General features: G+C 40.5%; 1 protein-coding gene across 10 annotated transcripts in view; it reads left to right on the top strand.

The window, feature by feature from the left end:
• ERC2 (ELKS/RAB6-interacting/CAST family member 2) overlaps positions 1–26,026 on the top strand; it is a 518,559-nt gene that overhangs the window by 278,253 nt on the left and 214,280 nt on the right. For all 10 annotated transcript variants that reach the window (XR_014165505.1, XR_014165506.1, XR_014165507.1 and 7 more), the window contains one exon: positions 20,815–20,975. Coding sequence is in view for 3 of the 10 variants with exons in the window: in XM_081899985.1 (XP_081756111.1) it covers positions 20,815–20,975 (161 nt within the window). In the remaining 7 variants the exon portion in view is untranslated. The remainder of the gene's footprint in view (positions 1–20,814; positions 20,976–26,026) is intronic.

The raw sequence follows: 26,026 nt of genomic DNA, 5'->3' as shown, positions 1-26,026 counted from the left end.
AGCAGAACACACTTGTTTTCCCTCCCCAGTCTATCATAATGCTTTACCCCTTGCACTCATCCTTCTGAAATTGCTCAGGGTTATTTTCTGTGACGCTTCATTCTGTAACAAAATGGTCCCCTCCAAATCAATCTTAAGGTTGCCTAGCACAAAAGCTGTAGGACCTCTTTGCCTGTAATGTGTCAAGCTTCTTACCTGAGGGCACTTTTATGATGGGTGTAAGCTGTTTTCATACAAATTACCCATAAAACAGAAAGGGAGATAAAGTGAATCCTTTTTAAAAACACTATACTTGTAAATGTTTCCCTTGCAGAAAAGCAGTTGCATCTACAGTACCCTTCTGAAATTTGTCAGAATTTGTTCCCTCAGATGAGGCTACCATGCCTGCAAATATACAGTCAGGGATGGTTCCTTTTTGCAAGATAAAAAAAATAAAATCTTAAGCATATCTAGTATAAAAAAGCCTGAACCTATTTTTAATTTGGCAGAAGTTGTCCACTCAAGGGGGCTAAGATGCTGTCAAATTTCATTCAGTTCTGTCAAAAATAAGGAAGGCAATAGCCTTTTTATTGCCCCATAATAGTGAATGAGGAAAGCACAAAGCTTTGTTTTTTGTTTTAATCGAAATTCCGGGTCAGACCCACAAGCCAAATCAGACTTCCCCTGAAGCACTTTGGACCAAATCTTGCTCTTTGCTGAAGCAGGCTCTGAAGTGAATCTTGTGGTCAGTGTTCACCCCAATATAAACTATAAATTTAATCTGCATTCATCTGTTCATAAAATGTGAACAGTCCCTAAATTTCATGAACAGTCTTGAAAATGCTGGTAGATGTGGTAAGGAACAGTTCATCATATTGGATGAAAGTATGCAGTTTAATTCTCTTAGTAATAATATTACTGTTGGTACACTGGCATTGCAAAGCTCAAACCATTCAAGCTGCAGAAATGAAGCAGAGAAGAATGCAGTGTCTGGAGAGCAGGAATGGAAACATCTGGCGTCATCAGCAAACAGAACATATTGCTTGAGAGCTGCAAACTTTCCTTCATGAAAGGTCTCCTCTAACTTTTTTTTAAAGCCCTACTCCCTCTTGTGCTCATTTCCATCTGTCAGCTGAAAGCTGAGCCACTTCCCTTAACCTTCCCAATTGTCTTCTCTATATTTCCGCATCTTGTTTTTGACAATCTGTACTGAAAAGCGGCAATTTCTTCCGCAAACCCCATTTTTCCTACCCCCACTCCTTTGCTTACTTTGAGGCAATGAAATATTTTATGGCCAACGGTGGAAGAATTTAGATTCAGGACAACTCTCAAGGGCAGTTTGTCTAGCAAACAAATGAAGAAAGCATGTAACGTAGATTTACAGCTCAGAGGAAGTCTATAAAGATTGAGTATAAGTGAATTTAGGAAAACAGATGCAAGTCTATATTCAAAAAGGAAATGTGTTTTCATTGAAAAGTAATTTCAGAAGTGCTGAGAACCCATGAATCCCATTGAAGCCAATGGGTGACAGAAGTGCTCAGCAAAGTTGAATATCAGCCTATTTCATTTTTATTAAGCGCCAGGACTTAAATACATTTGACCTCGGTCTGAACAATATTGCACTATTTCCATCTCAAACCACTAAGAGATGCAATCTTCTACAGCACAACAGGATCTAATAAAGATCTCTGCATTCGCACATTGCTTCACTTTTTTCACACTTTCACAAGTTTGTGCGAAAATTTCAATCGAAGTTTAGTATACTGTGTTTGTTTTTGTTCCTCAGTTGTTCCCACAGTAAGTGCTTGTTGCACATTTACAACTCACCCTTCACAAGAGTGTGTCAAATGAGTTCAAAGACCACACTTCTGACATTATCATAGTATTGCCCAACAATTTCTTTTATATGAAAAGGCCAAATGACATGTGAATAGAAATACAACATACAAGTGCTGTCAAATGCAGTGGTACCTCAGTTTACGAACTTAATCTGTTCCAGAAGTCCGTTCTTAAACTGAAACCATTCTTAAACCAAGGTGTGCTTTCCCTAATGAGGCCTCCCGCTGCCGGTGCCCTTTCACCGTTCTGCTTCAATTCCTAGCCTGAGGTAAAGTTCGCAAACACTACTTCTGGTTTTGCAGAGTTTGTAAACTGAATAGTTTGTAAACAGGGTTGTTCTTAAACCGAGGTACCACTGTACCATCTTCTGATAACTGTAAAAGAATCCATTTGCATATTCTCTCTTAAATATTAAACTATTGTATTTCAAAAGTAAGACATGGAAATATCCCTTATTTTTAGTTTTCCTGTAAAATAGTGTTGATGCAACAATTCTACTTCAAGGTATAACATTGCAGGTATATAAGATATTTACTTCATGTAGGTAGTTCAAGTTATTTTATTTATTTAGCAAAGTTTATCTACTGCTTAATGAAAACCCTGAATCTATTTACATAAAAGAATACAAAGCAGTGCTATTAAAACTAAGAGACTTTAAAAACAGTAGGCATAATAAAACTATCAAAATATAGAGAAAATCAAGTTTTAAAATATATACACAATAAAATTAAATGTCTGGGTAAGCTTCCTTAAAACAAAAACAAGCAGCCAGTGTGGTCCCTTCAACAATAGTGTTACCTTTCCCTGGCCAGGTACATCACTCATTAACCTTCTATCTGCATCCTGCACTAGCTGAAGCTTTCAGACCTATATCAAGGGCAGCCCCATACAGAAAACATCACAGTAGCTGAGTCTTGAATTTTCCACTGTGTTGGTGACTGAAGCAGTGCTGTCCCTGTCCAGGAGCAGCTGAAGCTGGTGAAGGGTGTTCTTGCCACTGGATCTCCCGAGACAGCAATGGATTCAGAGGGAGTCCAACCCCACCCAGAATGAGTTAAAAGCCTATTTCCCAGACCTGGGAACCGCTCCACCTACAGGACCTCGATCTTGCCAGGATTCAATTTCAGTTCAGTGGCCCTTCTCTAGCCCACCGCTGGCATTGTAATGCCAGCAGAGCATGCAAGTAACTTCACAAAACATTCCCAGTAGAGCTGTTATTTTCCCACCACCTGTTCTTTTCTTCTTGGAGCTGCATTTCCTGTGCTGTATTCCTGTTACATTTCTCAAACTAAGGGAGGTCAGCTTGGGTTAGTATTTGGTTGGTAAACCTGTCCAGAGATACCATAGGGAAGCCGTGATGATGTTTTGGACAGTAGGCTTTGAATTACAGGAGGTGCTATCCTTCAGAGGTGATATAAAGACCACATGTGGTCATTAACAATCCCTTGGTCCTTGCCTTTACAGTAAGAATGTTAATCCCTGTGTGCTGGATTAATTCCAGCTCCTGTAATTGCTGTACATTCTACCTTCCAAAATTCCCTCTTCTGTGTAAATTTGATACTGCTTAATTCTTCCCTTCCTGGCCTAAACATTTGCGGTGCATTGGTATGTAAGGCTAAACAGCTGATGATTTTGGCCTAGAATTAGCTGCATTTCAATTGGATGATAAGTAGTATTTATCAGCTATGGATCGTGGGGTGTTGAGGGAAAGGGCTAGATTGTGGTATGTATTCTAAAGCTAGGAAAATCCCTTAGGTTACACAATGTTGCCAGGGGGTGGGGTAAGGGGTGGTGGAAGACCTGTGCACAATCTGTTTTGTATATTAGGTTGAAGCAAACTGATCTTTCTGGTGATATCCCTGCAGCTTTGCAGACTGCTCTAGAATCAAGATAAAGTATGACATCTCCTTTCTTTGTTTATCCTTGCAATGTTGTGGATATGAATTAGGAGGCCATGTCCTCCTGACTCCTGCACTGCTGAACTATGGGAACGGTCTGACCCATGCAGAACCTTGTTTTCTGTGAGTCTTCCTCTCATGTGATATCTTGGCAGTAAATTTTACGTGTGAATGTTAAAGAATGCAATATAAATGTTGCTTTCCATTGAATACTGGATTTCTTTCCATTGGTCCAAAATGCATTACCTTATGCAATAAATCAAATATAAAAGAAGTTTCTGACATAACATTTTCCACATGGGGGTGGTTGAGCCTTATACATATGTTGCATTTGGAACAAGCCCATAATAGACTGTTCGCCTTGCTAGACCAACGTGGTCCTCTGTGGTTTCCAAAAGTTAATAAGCAGTTATCACAGACTATGGATATAGTTTATTTTATTAAAAAATATATCCCGCCCTTCATTGTAGAAAGATCTCAGAGTGAGTCACAACATACAAAAACAGGTCTACATAAAAATAAATAAAAATATTATACAAGCAAACAAGTCACTAAATTTCAGTACACACTACCCTCCATCATACATAGGCCAAAGGTGATGACAAGCAACGGCCAATTTATCTGCATCCAATTGACGCACAATCACACACACACACATTGCACCGAACCCGGAAGTGACCCGAAAATGTCTCTAAAACATCACTAACAGGGAGGGATGGAGGCACAACTGGGTGGGGGAGGGTGGAACAGAACTCTTTACTTGGAAGCCGCCCCATGCAAAACGAGGATTGCCTGCACTTGAAAGGCCCAGCAGGACAGAAATGGTTTCATCTGGCACTGAAAGCTAGCCAGTATAAGCACTAGTCCACTCCAGGGCAAGAGTGATCCACAGCTGGAATGCCGGGTTGCTCTATTAACTGATTTAATAAGAGCTATCATATTTATGCACCTGCTCGAGTCTCCCAGAAGTCTACTTTCCTGGTCTGGTACAAGAGATCCACTGGACATACTCTTCTTAACATCTTCAGAACATCATGACCATACAAAGTTCTACTGGTCTAGCTGCCTATATTTATGTCCTTCACTGGAAGGAATCACTATCACATGTAGAATTTTTGCTTCCCCAGTGATTAGCCCAGGGCCAGGCTGCCCATGAGGACACATTAGATGACTGCCTTGGATGGCAGGAACCTCCTGATCCACGAGTGATAGATGCAACCCCCGGTGCACATAGGTGCTGTTCTGCCTCCTTTTTGTCCAGAGGCTGCTTTGCAGCAGCAACACCATTTGCTTTTCACCAAGGCCAGAGAGGGGTGGCAGCTGGAGGAGGATGAAGAGAAGCCAAGACTGCCACTGTTGATCTCCCCACCCTTCCTTTTCCCCTAACTCCATGTTGATCTTCCCTCCCTTCCCTCCCAATGCTGATCTTTCCTCCTGTGTGGTGTAGTGGTTAAGAGCGGTAGTCTCGTAATCTGGTGAACCAGGTTCGCTTCCCTACTCCTCCACATGCAGCTGCTGGGTGACCTTGGGCTAGTCACACTTCTTTGAAGTCTCTTAGCCGCACTCACCTCACAGAGTGTTTGTTGTGGGGGAGGAAGAGAAAGGAGAATGTTAGCTGCTTTGAGACTCCTGAAGGGGAGTGATAAAGCGGGATATCAAATCCAAACTCCTCTTCTTCTTCCTGCCCTCGGATCCCAATCCTTACTTACTCCACTGTAAGTGTACATAGTCCTGCAGCCAGGAAAACAATGAATTTAGTAATGAACCTTCCCTTTTATTTAACAGATGGACGAGCTCAAGGTGGTGTATGTGGTCCTCCCCCTCTCCCTCCCCACAACAACCCTATGAGGTAGGTTAGGCTGAGAAGCCGTGAATGGCCCCAGGTCACACAGTGACCTTCATAACAGGGTTGGGGTTTGAACCCCGGTCACCAACATGCCTGGTCCAACACTCTAACCACTGCTCCTTGCTGGCACTCTAATTCCAAGCAGGATTACTCAAAGGATTAGTTGCAGGTTGGGCTGCAAATTTAATTTAAATTAAAGAGGAGAAATCATGGTGGAATGACCATGGCATAGCCATTTTCCATTTTTTAAAACAATACAGTTAGCAGGATGGCTTCTCTGGATGGCTGTGAATGAGTGTTAACGGCCCATTCATTTTGGGCTTGCTTGCCATCTCTCCTCCCTACCACATGGGACAATTAATGAGCAAACTGGCTGCACCATGTTTGAAAAAAGTGTATCTTTGACCATTCAATTGAAATCCTTCATTCTTTCCCAGAACAGTTCAAATCACCTGGGCAATATTATAGTCAAATTAATGTAGTAGAAATCCACTTCACTAATTACTTTATCTATTCAGTAAAACAGGAAGGGGCATGTGAAAGCCCAAATCATACCAACTTGAGACTTCTGTAATAAATGAACAAGCATCATGCTACTGCTTAACTGCCACAGGGGATCTGCAACCTTGACAATCACATTGATTTCTTTGTGCACACAATATTTAGATACATAATAAGCTCTCTTTCAGTATATGAATTGTAATATAAAAATCCAAGCTTTTATTAGCATAGCTCAGATATGCTAATTTTAAAATTGCAGTTATTATATGTGGGGCTTAAAGCTGTGCAAGGTACTTTATTGTCCTTAGTGCTTTCATTCTCACAGTGATCCTTTCTGATAAGCACAATTATATCCATTCTACAAATGAGGAACTGGGTCTGAGAATGAATTTGGTCATTAATGTCTTTGCTGAGCCTACCTGAGGGCTAATAATTAACACCATTTATTGTTGTTTCTGCTTAGTCAAGGTACAGATTATGACACATATTTTCAGTCATTTGTCCTCCCTTGGGCTATAGTCCTCTGTGCACTTGAGTGGGAATAAATCATATTTACTTCAGTTTGGCTTTAACTTAACCATGCATGTGGATAATTGTATGGCCTTCTTTCCTAAACATTATTAGGTGCTATATGTTTTAATCAGGAGAATACCAATAGTTTAAAAATTCCTGGGACAGGATTTTGTGGGGTTTTTTTTTTTTAAAGGAAATCTTGCTTCAATTGTTTTTAAAATTGTCACTGGCTTTAAAGATGTTGGAATGCCCTGTGTTGTGTGTGTGTGGGGGGGGGGGGGAAATGTTCTGCATTGTTTGGACATGCTTGTCATAAATTTCGTATTATGCCACTGTCCTATAAAACCTCCCACTGACCATGTCTGGACGAAAAAATTAGTGTAAGGTGGCTCTCTGCCCATTTTCATCATTGAGTCAGCAGCATTTCTTTCTACTTCTCACCTTCTTTCCCTAGTCAGGTCTCGTGGATGGAAACCTCAGTACAGTGGTGCCTCGCAAGACGAAATTAATCCGTTCCGCGATTCTCTTCGTCTAGCGGTTTTTTCGTCTTGCGAAGCAAGCCCATTGACAGCTTAGCGGATTAGTGCTAGAGCTGTCAAGCAGCTTCCAGCGATCAGCTGTTAAGCGGCTTATCAGCGGAACAGCTGATAAGCGGCTTAGCGGCTTAGGAAAAGGGCAAAAAAAGCAAAAAAAAAAAAACCGCCGGGGGACGCAAGATTTTTTCGTCTTGTGAAGCAACCCCATAGGGAAATTCGTTTTGCGAAGCTCCTCCAAAACGGAAAACCCTTTCGTCTAGCGGGTTTTTTCGTCTTGCGAGGTGTTCGTCTTGCGGGGCACCACTGTATTGGGTCCAACAACCTGGACTTTTTAGAAGTTTGGTTGGCTTGGAACCTGAGGAGAAGGCTTAGCCTTCAGCTCTCATATTTGTCTACCTCACTGGGGGATATAGGTAAGGTGCTCACACCATTTGTGCCTTCTCTATGAGAAACAGAATCATTACTTGATCAGACCAAAGTCCTCTCTAGTCCAGCATTCTGTTCCCAGAGTCCCTACCAGATGTCTCCGCAGAGCCATAAGTAGGATGTGAGAACAATAGCACTCTCCATGCTTATGTGTCTCTTCCCTCCCCGCCCAAACTGGTATTCAGACACATGCTGCTTCTGATCCTGAAGGTACCGTATTTTTCTGTGTATAAGACTAGGATATTTTCTTGAAAAATTAAGTTTAAAAATTGGGGTTGTATTATACATGAGGGCAATTTCCCCCAATTTTTCAGTCTGGAGTCCCAAAAAGACAGAAAAATACAGTAATATGTAGTGCTCACGATTGCTAACCATTGAAAGGCTTATTTTTCTATGCATTTATCTAATCCTCTTTCAAAACTGTCCTTGTTGGTAGTCATCAGTACATCTTGTGAGAGCAAATTCAACATGCCCTCAGTGCTGGCACTAGAGAGAGCAGAAAACTGTTGGAAGCAAAGGCTTGAAAGCAGGTCTATTACTCAGTTCTTAGTTGATTAAACACAGGAATTTTAGTTGGTCAGCCAGATTTGCATATGTGTTTGGTTTTCGTAAATGCTTGTTTGAAAAATAATATATATATTTTAAAAAACTGCTGCCTAACTTAGTTGAGACAATGTTGTGGCTGATTAAAAGTTCTTTAAAAAATTGATCAGAGCTATTTGCTACTTATAAAGTAAAGTATATGGAGAGAGAGAGAGAGAGAGAGAGAGAGAGAGAGAGAAGAGCACACACTTGACAGTTCAAGAACGTGTATAGAAAGAAAGAAAAGTTATTTATGGGGAAATGGAATATTGGTGAAATAAAAAATACATGTATCCAAGTAGGAAATGCCAAGAACAGGAACTAGAGCAATAATAAAACCATTGACTGAAATGTTGCTTTTGGTAAGTAGACTGAAGACTTAGTAAAGTTTACTGTTATGGAAACTCATGGAAATAGTGCTTTGTGCACATAGCTTGATGTGTATTGAAACAATATATAAAGAGGGGAAATAGTAATATTTCCATCCTCAAGGAACAGTTTCTACTTGACTTATCAGTTGACTTAAGCATCTGTCATGTAACTATTGTTCTTTGCAGAAGATTTCAGGGCATGTCTTTGGGTGCACATCCAATTCATGCAAGCCACTGGAAAGACCTCTGGAACTTCAGTTTGGTTTCTTCGTGTAAATTGTCACTACAGCTGCAACGTACCACTGCAGTTATATATTGAAGGGGAAGGTTGATAATGGCAGACAGGCAGGTTGCCTTTCAGCTGCCTTTTTCTTTTTAACACAAAGGAATGTCTGAGAAGCTTCTAAAGAAAGAAACTACTTGAGTAATACAATTTATCATTATCTGTAGGAACAAACTTGATGGTTCTGTGCTGACTGGTAGGACAATGGAATGGGATTGCCTGTAGACAATGTAGGGGTTTATGAACTTTCTCTACATTCAAGGAATCTCAAGATATGCAGAAAAAAAATTAGAAATATTATACCACTCCTCTCCTGTTGAGGGCTGTGCCTACAGAAAGCTGTTCCATAGGAACAGTATATTTGGAATGGTTTTGAAGCCTGACTAAGAAATGTGAAGGTTTCTTCCCATGGGGAACAACAAAGAAAAAAAGGAACTCTTCCCCAAAATCATGAAAAGGAATGTTCTGCCAAGGGGCAGAGATTATTCTTTGATTTGGACAAAGCAACAAAGCACACCAGGTCCGTTCTTCAATACCTAGATTTTATTTATAGGATGAGGAAATAAAAAGCAAATCAAAGAAAGACAACTTATGTCCTTTCAGTTACTGGGAACCCCTGAGAACAGCAATTGATGTGTGAAGTTTCAAGAGACGGACTTTCCCCACCATTTTATGTCTTAATCTCATCAACCATACTGCATTCCACTAAATTATTCTTGAACCACAGGTTGTTTTAGTAATTACACTCACAGTGTTGGTTCCACAACACTTTTGATCATGTTTATATCCTTGGACAGATTAAGTGTCCAGTGGCAGGCAACCAATATAGATAACTGTGCAGCCATCCCAGATACTTCCTAAACAGGTGGATGGCCTTGAGACGTCATCAAGGACTATCCAGAGATGAATAACAGATGGCCAGCATGTACTGTCTGAGACAGATACAGCTCAGCAAAAATGAAACAGAAAGCAAAGGAAGAAAAAGCAAGTCTGACTACTAAGAGGTGAAAGTAAACTGGTCATAGAAGGAGGGAGTGCATTACACCACACTAACTCCTCAATATCACAACAATCTTCCATATATTTTCAACACAAAGAAATTGGAATAAACCTGAACTTCAAACCTCAAAGACCATGGTGTGGATAAAAGGGGTTTTGCATCTTGGAGCAAGCAAGAGCTTTGAGGGTGGTTTTCATTGGGGAAATAACATGTGGGAAAGGGTTAAAGCTCCTTTCATCATGTTCCCAACCTAGGACAAAGACACCCCGGTGCTTTTAAAAACAAGAGCATAAAATGCATTTCTCATCATATCTACTTCAGCCTTCTGACTTGCATATCTGATATAACATTTAAGTTAGCATCATGAATTGGTAAAGACAGTGCACAGTTACACAGGCATTGTTATCTTGAAGCAATTGACTAAAACAGCACAATACAACAAAGTTTTTAAAAAATCAAAGGGAAGGGATGAGCTCTTATTTCAGTGCATCACTCTCAGCTGTCCTAGTTTTCATTTGGAAATGGGTATCATTTCTGTTTCTTGGTCTGCTCAAAATTGGTCTTGAAAGCTTCTTCCGGAACTTTCCGGAGTCAGCCTTGATCTGATTGTTTCTGGCCCAGTCCAGTCCAGTCGAAACTTGAACACATCCAGGCAGAAATGCCTCTGATGTTTTCTGCCATATCTTGATGAACAATACTTAATGAATTACTGAAGAGTCTCTGTAAGATTTACTTTGAAGGTGATTCCAGTGGAGTTTTATGTCAGCAAAAGAGAAGGTATTTTTGTGTCCTTCGTTTGTGAATGTGCAGATGTGATCCTGAGGGTTTTACGCATGTAACAAGAAATTGGAGAAATTGGATATTTGAGAATGGAAATTGGTGGTCTTCCAAGCAATATGGGATCTAAAAGTGCTAAATCCTTTAATAAATAAACCCTGATTCAGACTGGAATGTCTTGGCTTGATCTTAAAGGTGATACTATGTAGGCCTTCTAACAGTCAACTGGCCTTAAAGATAATTATCTGTACATTCCAGCCTTGCTTCTGCCATCAGCAGTGCCTGGGATCTCAGAGAAATAAATGTTATTTCCCTTACAAGTATATTATATTTAGACTAGCCTCACTCCTAATCATTTTGTATAAACTCTGCTCTTTACTGGAAATATTTGAAGAGGAAAACTTTCCCTTAAAAATGCTGTAAATTCTGCTGGCTACAGAAGCATATGTAAGTGTTGTTGTTAAACACTGTCCATATTTGAGTGACCATTGGAACTCTTTTGTAAGGCCCATCACATACATGAATTCACGCTCCAATTTATATAAGTAGTTCTGATCATGCTTGCAGTGGGTGAAAGTTTTCCTACACTTCTGTTTTGAACCTTGGGGACAGAGTACACAAAAAAATTAAACTTGTTTAGAATGTTGATTACAATCTAAATCCTTTGTTCATGGTGGAATAGAAAAAGCACAGTAATTAAGTGAAGGATCAAATACTCTATTTGATATAAGCAGCTGTATCCAACTAAATTTTACTCAGAGTAGAGCCATAAAAATGAATTGAATTAGTTGTGCCCATTAATTTCAGTGGGACTGCTCTGAGTATGAGTAAGATGGGAGACAACCCAGGGACTATAACCCATGTTCTAGTTAGTTGAAATACTTGACTGCTTCATTTTATGGGTTTGGATGAATGTATTCACATTTATTGTCAACAGAGCACCCCACAGCTTCATTCGGAATATATTTCCCATTCCACTTGCTACTCTAAGCTGCTCGGCAGGGGCTGGGTCCTACCGCACCGGCGATGCGGGGACCCTCAAAAACCACGGCCAGAGTGAGGCCGTGGACATGGAGACTTGGCTGGCACCGTTAGCGCCCTCCCGGCTCGTGAAGGAGCCTTTTTAAAGGCTACGGATCGGGCGCCGGGGAGAAGCGTGGTGCTTTGAGTTCTCTGCTATCCCTGCCGAGCGCAGCCGCATGCCATCCGGCGGAGAGCGCTGACTTCTTCTATTGAAAATTTGGACCTAAAAGAAGAACCCGTGAGTAATTGGACTATGGATTAAAAAAGAGGGATAAATTTTTAAAATCTGGAGCGAACGGGGGAGGTGGAAAAAAGGAAGTCAGCCTACCCCTTAATTGTAGAAGAGCCAAAACAAAGGACTTAACGACTAAGATCGAGCGTATCTCTATCTTCATGAACTAGCAACTTCGCGAGGGAAAATTATAAGACTGTGCTGGAGGAGAAAAGTGGAATTTGTATTAAAAAAACAACCCCCCCCCCCGGAATCCCTGGAGTGATCCGCGAAACTACCTGGGGAAGAGCATCGGGAGTTTTGACAGCTGTCAAAGGCTGTCAAAACGGAAGAACAAAGCAGGGACTTTGCTTTGAGGACTTTGCCGGTTACATTTGTTTTAAATTGTATACAAATTGTTTCAAATAAGGATTTACAAACTATTTGGACTAATGGATTCGATCTGGAAGGGAACATAGTTACTGCGATCCACCTAGAGGAGCTGAGCGACATTGCATGTGTTTTTCTCAGGAAACCTGAACAGTTGTAACTTTTAATCTCTTGGGAACTGCAGAAATGGAACATTGTTTTGTCTACAGAGGGCTACAAACTACAGGAAACATTGGATTCTTTAGTTGGAAAACGAAAGGGACATGACATAATGTTTTGCTTCTGAATAACAAGCCTCTGCAGAAAATAAGAAGGTCATGGAAAAAGAACATTTTTGCGGGAAAACAGGGAAACAGAAGGAGGAGAGAGAATGACAAGAATATGGAAACATCATGAACTGGACAGAATTGGGAACATTTGGGACATCCAGATTTGACAAGCTTATGGAAATTAAATGGGAGTTTTTTACTCCTGGATATAAAAATCTGGATAGAAAAAATGGGCCCCTTTTTGAGACAGACTCCTTCCAAGATTGGACATTTGTAATTAAATATGACTGGCAAACTACTAGAGGGATATGGATTAAGTGGGTAGGAACTTCAGGAAGACATTAGGATGAAGGGATAGAAGGAACACAACAGAGAAAGGGGGGAGGGAAATTTGGAATCCAAAGGTTGTAAAATTATTTTTTTATCTTTATATCTTTTTTTCTTTTTTTTTTATAAAATTTTGAAAGGGGGAACTCGTGGAAGGGAAAAAATCGATCTTAGGGGATGGGAATTTGGAAAAATTGGGTTATTGATGTTAAGTGAGTTATGGGATAAAAACTTGTTGAATTTAATTGCTTATTCGGAAGATTTGGAACGCAATTGGGGGCGGGAAGGGGAAGTCCTAGCTTTGGTTTTGGAAGAAAGTGTATGAATTGGATCTAATTTGTTTTTAATTTGAAAAATCTTAATAAAAATTATATTAAAAAAAAAAAAAATAAGCTGGCAGTGTCATCTACATGTTATGGGTAGACTTATTAAGGTAAGGCAGGGGTGGAGAACCTGAGGCTCAGGGCCAGATATTACTCTCCAGGGCTAGATCTAGACCAGGGATCAGCAAACTTTTTCAGCAGGGGGCTGGACCACTGTCCCTCAGACCTTGTGGGGGGCCGGACTATATTTTTTTGGGGGGAAAGAACAAATTCCTATGCCCCACAAATAACCCAGGGATGCATTTTAAATAAAAGCACACATTCTACTCATGTAAAAACACTCTGATTCCCAGACCGTCCGTGGGCCGGATTTAGAAGGCGATTGGGTTGGATCCAGCACCTGGGCCTTAGTTTGCCTACCCATGATCTAGACACATTGAAGAAGCTTTTCAGTTAAATGCATTGTAAACTTCGTATGAGAAATCTGGTTGGCAAAAACAGAACTCCACAGCGCCATTTGGTGTCACAGTATGCATATACAATGCATATAAAGCACTTTTTCTTTGCCAATGTAGCTGAGTCCCAGTTCTCTATGTCAGGACTTTTCCCAGGCTACATCCTCTCTCCAGCCACATGCCTTACCAGTTCTACTTTTCAGCTCCTTGGGTGCTCTGGCTTGGCTGAAGTGTGTCCTTGAGTTCTGATCATTCCTTTTGCTTGCCTAGATGGTGCATATGAGTTTTTGCAGGAGGAAGCAAGGAGGAACATTGGCCATAATGAACCATAAACACTAGTTGTATAACTTTTTATTAAAAAAAATTTTTTTTAAAGAAGAATAAGTCTCTAATCCTTGTAGAAACTGAGATGTGAAGCAAAAATGTCCAGGTGCTATTCTCATTTATTTTGGTGTTGTTTTTTTTTAAAAAAAGTTTATTTTAGATCTACAAAAGAAACCCCACCACAACCCCATGAAATATAATATTCATTAACAAACAATACCCAATGCACATCAGGGCAAGAAGTATTATTATTATTATTATTATTATTATTATTATTATTATTATTATTATTATATACCCCACCCATCTGGCTGGGTTTCCCCAGCCACTCTGGGCGGCTTCCAACAAAATATTAAAAATACAATAAAACATCAAACATTAAAACTTCCCCAAACTGTATTCCCCAAAATTGGCCAGGCAGCCAGAGCCCCTTTGCTGAAGAAGGGAAACCAGACAGCTTCAAATGTATCTGATTCAGCTTGGCCCTTTGCCAGCCTCAATGTTTTTCTAAGAGGGGAAGGTGCCATATGTGTTTCATGCCAGTCCAAAGTGGTCTTCCAATCCCTAGCCACACTCATCCTTGCAGCAACCATGTGTTTCAATCTGGGGGTCCAAGAAGAGAGACAGCAAAACCAGAGGTAGTGATTTGGGCAGCACATGTGAGCTGGATCACCCAGAGGGCAAAGCCATCACATGGGCCCTATCCCTTGTTTTAGTGGTAAGTAGAAACATGTATGGATGCCAGGCATACCTGTGGATGGATAGCAGGTCTGCCCTGGCCACAACACCTTTATGTTACCAGATCTAGCAGAAATGTTTGGTTTTTTGAAATACTTACTTGTCCCCTGGAAAAATCCCTGCAGGTGGGTGAGTCTGCTTTACAAAAGTAAAATGGATAGTTGTTGCTCCTCCTATTTTTGCTACTGAACAAGTTGCATCACTAACATGGTACGCAGGAGGTTATCTGGAAGGTAATGCAATCCTTTTCTGAAATCATTTTTATTTGATTTTACAAATGCAAATTAGTTACAATGCCAAATACATATCCATAAAAAGAGATTTCTCTGAATCTCATGACTTTCCCCCATCCCCTCCATGGGTCCTATTGTCAACATTTCCAACTGCATATTATTTCATAGTCTATATTTTGTATCTATCCACATTGTCCATAATATTTGTTACATTACAAGTGGGATTAAAATCTTGCTAATGTTTTCATCTGCCAAATAAACTTTTCCCATTCTTGAATTTCTTGTCTTCTTGGACTCTGCGTTTCCTGGTCAGTTTTGCCATTTTGGCATAGTCTAACATCTTAGTTTGCCAGTCCTCTCTGGCAGGAACTCTTTCTTCTTTCCATCTCTGGGCTAGTAGCATCCGTGCTGCTGCTGTCATATACAGAAAAAGTCTTTTCTGTTCCTTTGGGATGTTGGTACCTATAATTCCTAATAGAAAGGCTTCTGGTTTTATAACAACAACAAAAAACCAAAACCAAAAGTTATATAATGAACTGAAAAAAATGTTTAAAATATCATTTCCCAGAAAGCCTTTATGTGATCCTTGATCCGAAAATGTTCCCCACTCCCGGAGTAAGGCAAAACCTGCAATAAAGTAGCCTAAGAGGACAACTCGTTTGCATGAATCTCGTATGTTTGCTTGTCTGGATGAACCTACTTATGATAGAAGCAGAACAACTCTCCTGTCTGAGTTTAGGAGGAAGCAGTGAATAGTTAGCTAGTTCTCCCTTCTCCTGAGCACCTGTTACACTTGCAGTCCTAATAATTCAGGCACAGTCTGTGGCTCCACTAAGTGCAAATCTACAGATAGCTCACACATTGGACAAAGTAGATCAATTTAAATCATAAAGGTTTAAATTGTTGATTTAAATCATTATTTAAATAACCCAAAAAAGAAAGGAGCCGACTTAAATCATTGATCTGAAATAGCTTTCCAGCATTCTAATTCGTGTATTTCCAGAACACTGAGATTTCTATAACAACTATAACAACTAAAACACATCTGTTTTAGCAAACAGAATTTTTAGACAACTCAGTAGGAGCATAATCTAAAACTTTTGGCTGGAGATTAGGCTCATATTAGTCTGAAAGGGCTGGCCCAGGAACCAGCATATTTTACCAAAATACTTGACCTCAAAAGTTACTTGTATTTGCCTCTGGTTCATTCCTGTACATAGACAAAAAAACCTCTAGCTCAATATGTTTGGCAGAGGGTCATAGATTCTGTTTGGCAGAGGGTCTGCATTCAGATATAAATTGAAAGCAGGGACAATTAATATAACTGATTTTTAAAACAAAACAAAAAATGCAGAACTCTTTTATTTTTATTTACTTGAAATAGTATACTCCACAATCTCTGCAGTTTTACATGTGGGCAGATAATCTCCTCAAAATACCGTCCCCTTTGAGAAGTCTTTTTTTACACCCATTGGCAAAAAAGTGTAAAATTATTCACAGGTGAACAGGTGTTGGGGAAGAGGTGAGCATATCCTTAATGTGCAACCAGGTTGATAGTCCCTCATCCTGCATGTAGCTGGGTCAGGATTTGGCTAGGGACCTGCATTTGAATGCTAATCTGAATGATTTTTCAATGGAAAGTAATGCATCTAGCTGTGTATCCAAGAATTCCACCCATCCACAATATATTAGCTTTAAGAAGTTTCCGATTTGGATGTCTCTGGAATGCACATTGACCATTAGCTAACATCGACTTCAAATCTATTAAGAATGAAGTTCCAGTTTTCTTAGCACCTTGAATAAAACTTGCAATGGCTTATGTTTTAGGATGATACCTTGATCATTGTATGCCCAGAAAAATACTATTTGGATGAATTTAGTAATTATTTGTATATGCATGACAAACATTTGAGCAATATACTGTAAATATGAAAGTTAGAAAGGAAATCAGCCCTGAGTACTCACTGGAAGGACAGATCCTGAAGCTGAGTCTCCAATACTTGGGCCACCTCATGAGAAGAGAAGACTCCTTGGAACAGACCCTGATGTTGGGAAAGATGGAGGGCACAAGGAGAAGGGGACGACAGAGGACAAGATGGTTGGACAGTGTTCTTGAAGCTACCAACATGAGTTTGACCAAACTGTGGGAGGCAGTGGAAGATAGGAGTGCCTGGCGTGCTCAGGTCCATGGGATCACGAAGAGTTGGACACGACTAAATGACTAAACAATAACAACATGAAAGTTAGAATCATTTCCAGAGGTGTTAATGTTTGGCCTGCCATTGAATTAAGAAGTTTAAACAAAAATGGAGACTAGTATTTTAATAGTTTATTTCACATGTTACAGATTTGCCTGCCTTAAAAATATGTGCTTATTCCTTCTGATCCATGGAGATAAGGTTATTTGAATTAGAAACTTGGAAACCTATTTCAAATCAGTGATTTAAATATAAAAAATTATCCCTCAAGACTTTCTGAGCATTAGTCAGTAATGCTCAGCGGGTGCAATTTGGTTTTCAGTACAGCTTCTTGCTTGTCCAGTGCTATAGAGAATAGAGAGTGTGCTCTGAGTTTGTCTTAGTTTGTCTTTGTCCAGTGTCTGGATAATAAACACACAGTTCAGACAGCGCTAAGCAAGCACCACCAAAAGATGATTTTTAAGGCTCCCAGGAACGGTGAGCAAAGGGAAGATGATTAATTTGTGAAGTCACATTAATTATGCACACTTACCCCTTGCCCCACGTAACCCAAATAATATCTAGCATCAGTTGCTGATGAGTAACAGTATGCAGCTACCTCTTTCTGATATTCTGAAGTAAAATAACTTAGTGTTATTCCATATATATTGGCATTTTAGTGAGGAAATTGGATGCAAAATGTAATAATACTGTACAAAATTATTCAGTACAGTTTGTACAGATTATTCCTTGGGATTCATGCATTAGCATATAACCTCTGCTCTGCCACACTGTGTGTATAAATAAAGTGAAGTGTTTTCTTGTATTTATCCATCTGCAGGACTGGACAACTTCAGGTTGAGTCCTATTCAGTCATCATTAATGAGCATTAGCAAATGCTTTCAGTATTTAGTTTTTGGTAGATTTGTCAGACAGAAACAAACGAGACAACCTCATAACATAAGTGCTGTTAAGAATGAATAGGATGGATGTTGAATTGCAGATTATCTTACTTTTCAAATAACATGCCTAGCACTCTTTTTTTGCTAGTTTGCAGATACAATGCCATTTTTATTCTAAATTAATCTGCTCATGGTATCTCATGTTAATCATGAAATCTAAATGCATTATTTTACAAGTATATTTTAATAAGTCTAAAAGTGTGAACACTGCAACATCAGGCACAAAGTGTTTTTCTTCCTATGAAGAGTGAGTCTTGCGACACCCACCATTCACTTCTGTTGCTTCACAGAAACTAATGGGATAAGCATCCCTGATTTCTATATATCACAATTAATGCAAGTGGTAAAGTTGCCTTCTGGAGTATAGTGTTGCAAGTGTGCTAGGAATCTATTTTTGGCAAGAAAACTCCCAGTTTGCCCTCTCTCCCTTAAACTGACCTGCTGGATGAAATAGTAGATGTGTGTATGATTCTAGGCATACCTTCCCCTAAGATCAACATTTGTACACACTTTAGTCACCTTTTATACGTAGTGCTATTGACATTAACCAGAGAGGCCAGCCTGACAGCACTGTACTTTAACACCAGCTAAAGAGTTGTTCTGCTCTACTTGCACAGTTTATCTAAAGAGATTCGGGGGTGGGGGGAATGGTTTTTGGTGTGTGTGTTTTTTTTTAATCACAAGCCTAATTGTTTTCCATCAAAGAGAATTCTCTTCTAGGCAAACTATCCTGTAAGGTAGCAGGATTATCTTGAAGGTCAAAATTGACATAACTATGAAAGCAGGGTATAATGACTAATCCTCCTGCTATCAAAGTGGGTCTCCCATGTTGAGCTGCACTGAAAGGGAAAATGAACAGCAGGACACTGGAAGTTCCTTTATACTGGAGATTGGTACCACAGAAGTGTGCAGGAATATTGTCATTTTTAAGTATGCCCCATTAGTCTCCTATTAACCTATTGGAATTGAGAGATGTGTGCATGGTATGCTGTCAGCTGGGGCTGGCACTGCCTGTTTGCTTGCCTTCAACTTGGGGCATGGAGTGAGCAGGAGGGAACTGAACTTGGAGAATATGGCTGTCAGCTTCTTATTCTCAGAGGTTGCTTAGCCTCAGCCAACAAAAACCACTGGAGCTCCTGGACAGAGGCACCCACCCCCCATCTGCACCTCTCGGCCTGCGCTCCAGTGGCATGACTGTTGCCTCATCCCTCTTACCTACAGACTCCATGGATCCCCGAGGCAAGAGGAAAGTGTGCTGTATGGCAGCCATGTCCTGAGCTTACAGGATATGACTTCTGGCTGTGTCCTCTTGCCCACCAGCCCAGTAGAGCTGAGTCCAAGAAACCTGTTGTGCCTCTTCTGGTCAAACAGGACATGTCCTGGCTCAGTAGAGTAGTTGCATGAGCTTTCCACAAAGAGAACTCCGTGGAGCCCAAAAGCTTATTGTGACATTAACATATGAGAGTGCTGGAGGTGAAATAGTTAAACAGGTTACCCAATCAGAACCCAGGGGGTGGAGTCAGAGGAACTATAAAACCAGCTCTGGGAGGGGCAAAGGAGTTTGTTGGGAGTTGGGTGGTTGGTTGGAGTGGGAGTGAATTGGGATAGAGTTTGTGGGTAGGTTGAGTTAGTGTAGTGAAATAAGCTGAGTCAGGAATAGTTAGGGGCTAGGAAGACAAGTAAATATCTGAGAGGTGCTTTAGTGAGTGAGAGCTGGTAGCGGAAGTTATAGGTCTGGATAGGCACCCCATGAATGTAAATGACTGATACTGTTTATGAAACCCCATACTTGTTAAACTGCAATAAATAAACAAAAGTTTATGTTCCAATTTAACCCTGACTGGATTCAGTATTGTACCAGGTAAGGCCTGGGTAGTGGCAGCGAGAAATAAAGTGGTGGCACAGGGATCAATAGACAGTGAAACATCCAGGGACTTATGTGAAGAGGAATGGATAGATATGAAGGGTAAAAAAAACGGGGGGGGGGGAGGGAAATACCTTCCATTCACTCTGTCCATCTTTGCCTCCTCCGTGATTTTTTTAGATTTATTATCAGTCTATAACAGTATGTCTAAGTTGGACCTGGGTATTGATACTCTGACAATTTAATCTTTAAATCTGAAATTTTTGTGTGGAAACACCGTAAGGAAAAATGATATTTCTCACTCCTGCAACATTTCATAGAGCAATTTTAAAATTAAAAAAGCAAAGATGTGAGCAACACACACACACATATAGACACCATTTATAATCAACATATTTGCTATGAACAGATTCCTATACTGGTCAGTCAGATAAGTCCAGCTTTCAGGCTTCCCATAGGGTTGAAATTTAGCATGGTGTAGTAGTTAAAGTGGTAGACTAGGAACTGGGAGACCAAGGTTCAAATCCAGCCATGAAGCTCACTGGGTAATCTTGGACCCAGTTGCTGCCTCTCAGCCAAAGCTACCTCACAGGGCTGTTGTAAGGATCAAAAGGGTAGATCAATTCCTTGTTCCTTGGAGAAAAGGTGGAATATAACTGAAATAATAAATAAAAAAGTAAAATTGTAAGTAGTGCCCAATGTGGTAGCCATAAAATTTTCTGAATTACCTTATTATGTAAAAGCCTGCTTATTTGACAAGAGAAGGGGGGTCCCAACCTGATCAAGCTTTGCTCTCATTGAACCATCTCTAGTATGGGATGTGGGTGGAGCTGTGGACCCCATAGTTGCCTTTGACTGGACTTAGCCATCCAGGGGTCCTTTACCTTTACCTTTAGTATGGAGCAACTTCCTAACTGTTTATTTACACATTACCATTGTGACCACTTAATTCATATGCTTTTTTTAGTTAGAAGAACTAAGGAATGCCCTGGATAAGACCAGACAAGAACTGGATGCTACCAAAGCACGGCTTGCCTCAACGCAACAGTCTCTGGGTGAGAAAGAAGCACATCTAGCCAATTTAAGAATAGAACGGAGAAAACAGTTAGAAGAGATTCTGGAAATGAAGTAAGTACACATATATTTTGATTTTGATAGGATTCAAAGGAACATGATTTTTCATTTTATTTTCCCTTTCTGCTCTATGGATATACTTTGTTTTGTGTGCATCCTTAAAAAAAATGAGAACAAGGGGTGCTTTGGGGTATGTGATTTCACTGCATTGGGATGTGTAATAATTAGCGCTGAATCATTTGGCTCAGAATTTTTCACTACTTTGTGGGCTGGGGCAAAACATCCCCATCACCACTTGAAGACTGGGTTAATCTTTTGCTGTGGGTGACTTTGAAGAACTTAAAATGGAGGCTGTGTTAAGGACAAGGTGGCTGAGGACCCCCCCCCCAAAAAAAGAGCTTTGCCTCGGCTTTAAGCAGTGAGGCAGCTGCCCTCGTCAGCCTGGCAATGTTCCCTTTGTCATTTGTGGCAGAATACCCCACCGATGACAGCTTTCCCCCACCTTCATATGTACACAAAGGACAGGCAAGCAGAGAAGAGACTTTCAAGTTTGTGCTAACGGTAGCATCCTTCCTGTGCAATGTGTCACAAATTACAAAGGAATTCAAAATGGATGTCAAATCTCATCTAGGGAAGGCAACTAAATGTCTGTGTGTGTGTGTGTGTGTGTGTGTGTGTGTGTGTGTGTGTAAATATAACTCAAAGCCTCAGCCACCTCATCTTTAAGATAAGCCCAACCCAACCCAGAGTTCTTCAGATTTGCCCATGTTTCCTGCCCCTCTGCTACTTAGTCCTATACAGCACAGCCTTAGCTATAATGATAAATATTAATCAAATTGCAAGCTTTAAAAACACAGTACCCTTGGGTTTTGAATCTCATCCAAAACATCTGGGTATCGCAACAGTTCCATATGAGCAACCAGGTTTATTTACATTTCTGTTTGTCCTAACTTTAGTCACAAAGGGGTCAAGACTTTGTTAATGAGTCTTTGGCAGTAGTCTAAGGAGAAGGGCCCTGCTGGATCAGGCCAGTGGCCCAACTAGTTCAGTATCCTGTTCTCACTGTGGCTAACCAGATCCCCATGGGTATATTCCCTGATATGTCTATTGAGCCTAGTGAGCATCTCTGGGACTACTCTCCTTTCTTGTAGTCTTTGAAAAGAGATGTTTTGTCATTAAATAAATAACAAAGCTTTCTTTTGAGCAATTACGGCTTTTAAAATGGAAATGGTCCATTAAGTTAGCTAGAAGTTAAAAACGATGTGACATATGAATTTTAAACTTAAAAAACAGTTCTTGCATTTCTGAAAGAACACAGGCCACTCATTAGATTTCCTTCTGTGTGACAGCATTATCACTAAAGGTGGAAAAACTTGTTTTAGATATTAATACCAAAGAGGTGGACTACTATGCCATAGAAACTAGGTTGCAAAAGATGTGGGTTTTGTCAAAGAAGATTTTTGATAGCTGACAGCCCTGAGCTTTAGTGTATAATGTCTGGGTGAATATCTCGTTCCTGAGGAATACTAAAACTGTTTTAATCTGTGTGACAGGACAAGGATGATAAAGTCACTTATTATTTATTCTTTTACTAGTGCATTTTCCATAGGAGGGTGTAATGAGATGGGAGGAAAATCAGTTTTAAACAGATGTTGCCAAGATTACAAAGCAGAATTGGTGAAAAGCTATAAGCATTCCACACTATCACTATACTTGTTCTTAAGAAACTAAAAAAAGAACAGAAGGATATAATTAAATTGAACTTCCTCCCCACCATAAAGATAAGTATACGTAATTATAGTACATTAAATTTGCAGCACAATCTTTGAAATTGATGGCCTCTGTAAGAATGTGCCCAATGTGGGCACATCTATAGCAAGGAATACACAAAAATTAAGCAGACAATATTTTGAACGTGCATTGAAAATATACATGCCATTTAAAAGGCTTCATTTTTCTGTAACTGCCGTACTCAGCAAATCTTATCTAAATCCGCATTTGCCTCTCATGGATGTGAATTCTTTAGGAAACATCTTTAAGAATGTATATAATATGCGCCATCTCCACAAACAATTTGAAAAAATGTATACAAATGAAACCATTGAGGGGTTTAATACAATAAATTACACATTTCCTCATCAGTGTATTCACATGCTGCTTTTCCATGGTACATCTTGCACAAAGCAGGTTACAAGATCAGATGGATTTACTGTGATACAATATTTGTTCCCTGGAGTTCCTCAGGTTAGGTTTGTTTTCTCCCTGAACTTTGCTTATCATACTTTCCAAAGGTGTGCTAACTGGTACGTGAGATCCTACCATTATAACCTGGGCTGGGCTGCTGTTGTAATCCCTTGCTATACCCATCCAAACCACTTGCTTAAGATTCACCAGCAGGGCAAGATCCACAAGCAGGTATCTGGTTCCTACACAAGCTGCTGCCCTCAAGTGCCAGCTTTCCCAAGGCTTCTGCACACCGTGAGGATAGAGACCAGTGAATCATTCACCCAAGGCTTTTGGGGAAGAATCCACCTGTCACAGGGGTCTGAAGTTTGCCTGATGAAGCTGAGGAGCAGCAGCAGTGCAGCAAAGCCCTCCAAGTATCACTTCATAGGAAACCTCATTGATGAGCTTGTTTCTTTAAAGGGCAATGTGTGCTGTATTGATGTGCAGACAACCTCTCCTGGATAATTAAAAAAAAAGCACCTCCCTCTGACAGAAATAATAGCAGCAGCTGGAAGGAGTGGATGGTGCTTCAGATGATAATGAAAACATTTTCTTAACAACCTTTCGTTTACATAGGTTGTAAAGAATGCACCATATACTTGCTTTCAGATGAAGAATGGTGGTAGATTTGGGGGTAGAATATGTACAGCATTGTACTTAGCATGAACATAATTTATCAGTATGTTATGCTAACAGGGATCAGTGATGGCCACCAATTTTGATGGCTATAAAGGAGGATTCAACAGATCCCTGGAGGATAAGGCTGTACATGCCTACTAACCATGATGGCTATGTTCTACCCAGTGGCGTCGCAATGGGGGGGGGGCAGTTCTCCTCGGGCGCCATGTCTAGGGGGTGACAAGAAGGCATTGCACTGGGGCTTGCGGAGGCGTGAGCAGCCATCGCGCCACCGCAGCCACATGTGGAGGATCCTCCGTTCATGGCTGCAGCCACGAGCATAGGATCCCGGCGCCGTAGGAAACCGCTATGTACAGTGCATGTGTGGCGTTGCACGCATGCGCTGTACATAACAATGCCACACATTCACTGTACATAGCGATTTGCTGCCGGTGCCGCTCGAGTGCCGTACAGATGGCGGTGGGATCCCTCCATCGCCACTACAGCCGCATGTAGAGGATCCTCTGTTCGTGGCTGTAGCGGCAACGGAGGGATCCCGGCATAGTCCATACGGTGCTCGAGTGGCGCCACCGGCAAACCGCCATGTACAGTGCATGTGCGGCGTCGCTACATACGGCGTATATGTCGTACGTAGTGATCCTGCACATGTGCCCTACGTAGCGACGCCCCACTCCGGGTGTCACAACGCCTTTGTTTGCCCCTGGTTCTTTCTCTACTGTTAGAGGCAGTATGCATCTGGAAACCAGTAGGAAAGTGCTGTTCAGGTTTTGCTTATGGGCTTCCCCCGGGCATCTGGTTGGCCACTGTGAGAACAGGGTGCTGGACTAGCAGCAGGCTCTTCTTATGTTCTTAGATTAAAGCTGAATATATTCTGTGACACAAATAATGAATTATTATAATGGTGGAATAGAGTGGTGCTCATTTGTCTGGCTATTTTACAATATTTAGATACCATTTATTAATTTAACTAGTGAGGATAAAGCGTTTTAGATATTTACAATTTTATTATTTCAATAGTGCTGACAGAATATATTTTGTGACTGTTGGCTTATAGTCAAATATGCATTGAATTGTATACTTAAGAGCTTTCATGATGATTTCCTATGCTTATATTATGTTAAAGTTCTGTCTTCTAACCTCCTCTGGCTCACATTGCCACGGCCCATCTTAATTTACTGTGTATAATCAGTTGTCTATCTTTAGACAACTGCATCAATTGTCATTGCAAATCCTTTTTAAGAGTACAAAATTATTTTAAGAAGTTCAGAATGAAAGAGGGTGGCAACTTAATTCAGCCACGAGTCTCACATTTTACAATTATGTTTAAAAGAAGGAACATTTGCTAGGTAAGTATCCTTCAGAGGATAAACTTTTTGTAGATACCATCTTCTGTTGAGTTTATTATTTGATGCTGTTAGATAAGCTCTACAGGGAGATTTTTATTGCATACTTTGTTTTCTGTGGAGGTCACACTGACATTAGTGGCAATTTTGTTTGGAAAGAAATCTGAATTATTTTGAGGGATTCTCCCCTATGCAAGCATTCTTATAATTACAGTTGCGGACAGATTCACTCACATTCTACTTTTACATATATTCTTTGGTTTCTTTTTTCCGTACAACTCCCTTCTTGGACTAGTGAACGACAGATTGCACTACTTCAGTTTGAATGATAGATAATCAATACTAGGGTTAGGCATGGAGGAGGCAACAATATATACATGGAATTTGGTGGTCCCAACCTGATCAAGCTTTGCTCTCATTGAACCATCTCTAGTATGGGATGTGGGTGGAGCTGTGGACCCCATAGTTGCCTTTGACTGGACTTAGCCATCCAGGGGTCCTTTACCTTTACCTTTAGTATGGAGCAACTTCCTAAAGAAAAAGAAAGGGCAATATATGCACATATATCTTATATATGCTACAATGGCTGGTAAAATCAATTTCTGCAAATGAAACACGATTGCTGAACTAGTTAATAAAATCTTTCTACACCACATTTTTGGGGGTCAAAAATGCACCATTTCTTATAGACACACACACACACACACACACACACACACACACAATGTGTTGTCTGGTGGAATGCTTGAAGTCATTATCACTATAATTCTGAATGTAGAAGTGGTTAACTGGATGGTGTGGAGTCACTTTGATAGCTTCCCAGCAGGTCTCAATTGTGTCTGGAAATGTGAGCTGGCAAAAGATTACTTTCTGTGACCTGTCCTGGGACCTTATGGT

This window comes from Podarcis melisellensis, assembly GCF_964234715.1.
Source record: "Podarcis melisellensis genome assembly, chromosome: 2".
Taxonomy (NCBI): domain Eukaryota; kingdom Metazoa; phylum Chordata; class Lepidosauria; order Squamata; family Lacertidae; genus Podarcis; species Podarcis melisellensis.
Note: the sequence above shows the minus strand (reverse complement) of the source record. Positions and strands in the feature narration are given on the sequence as shown.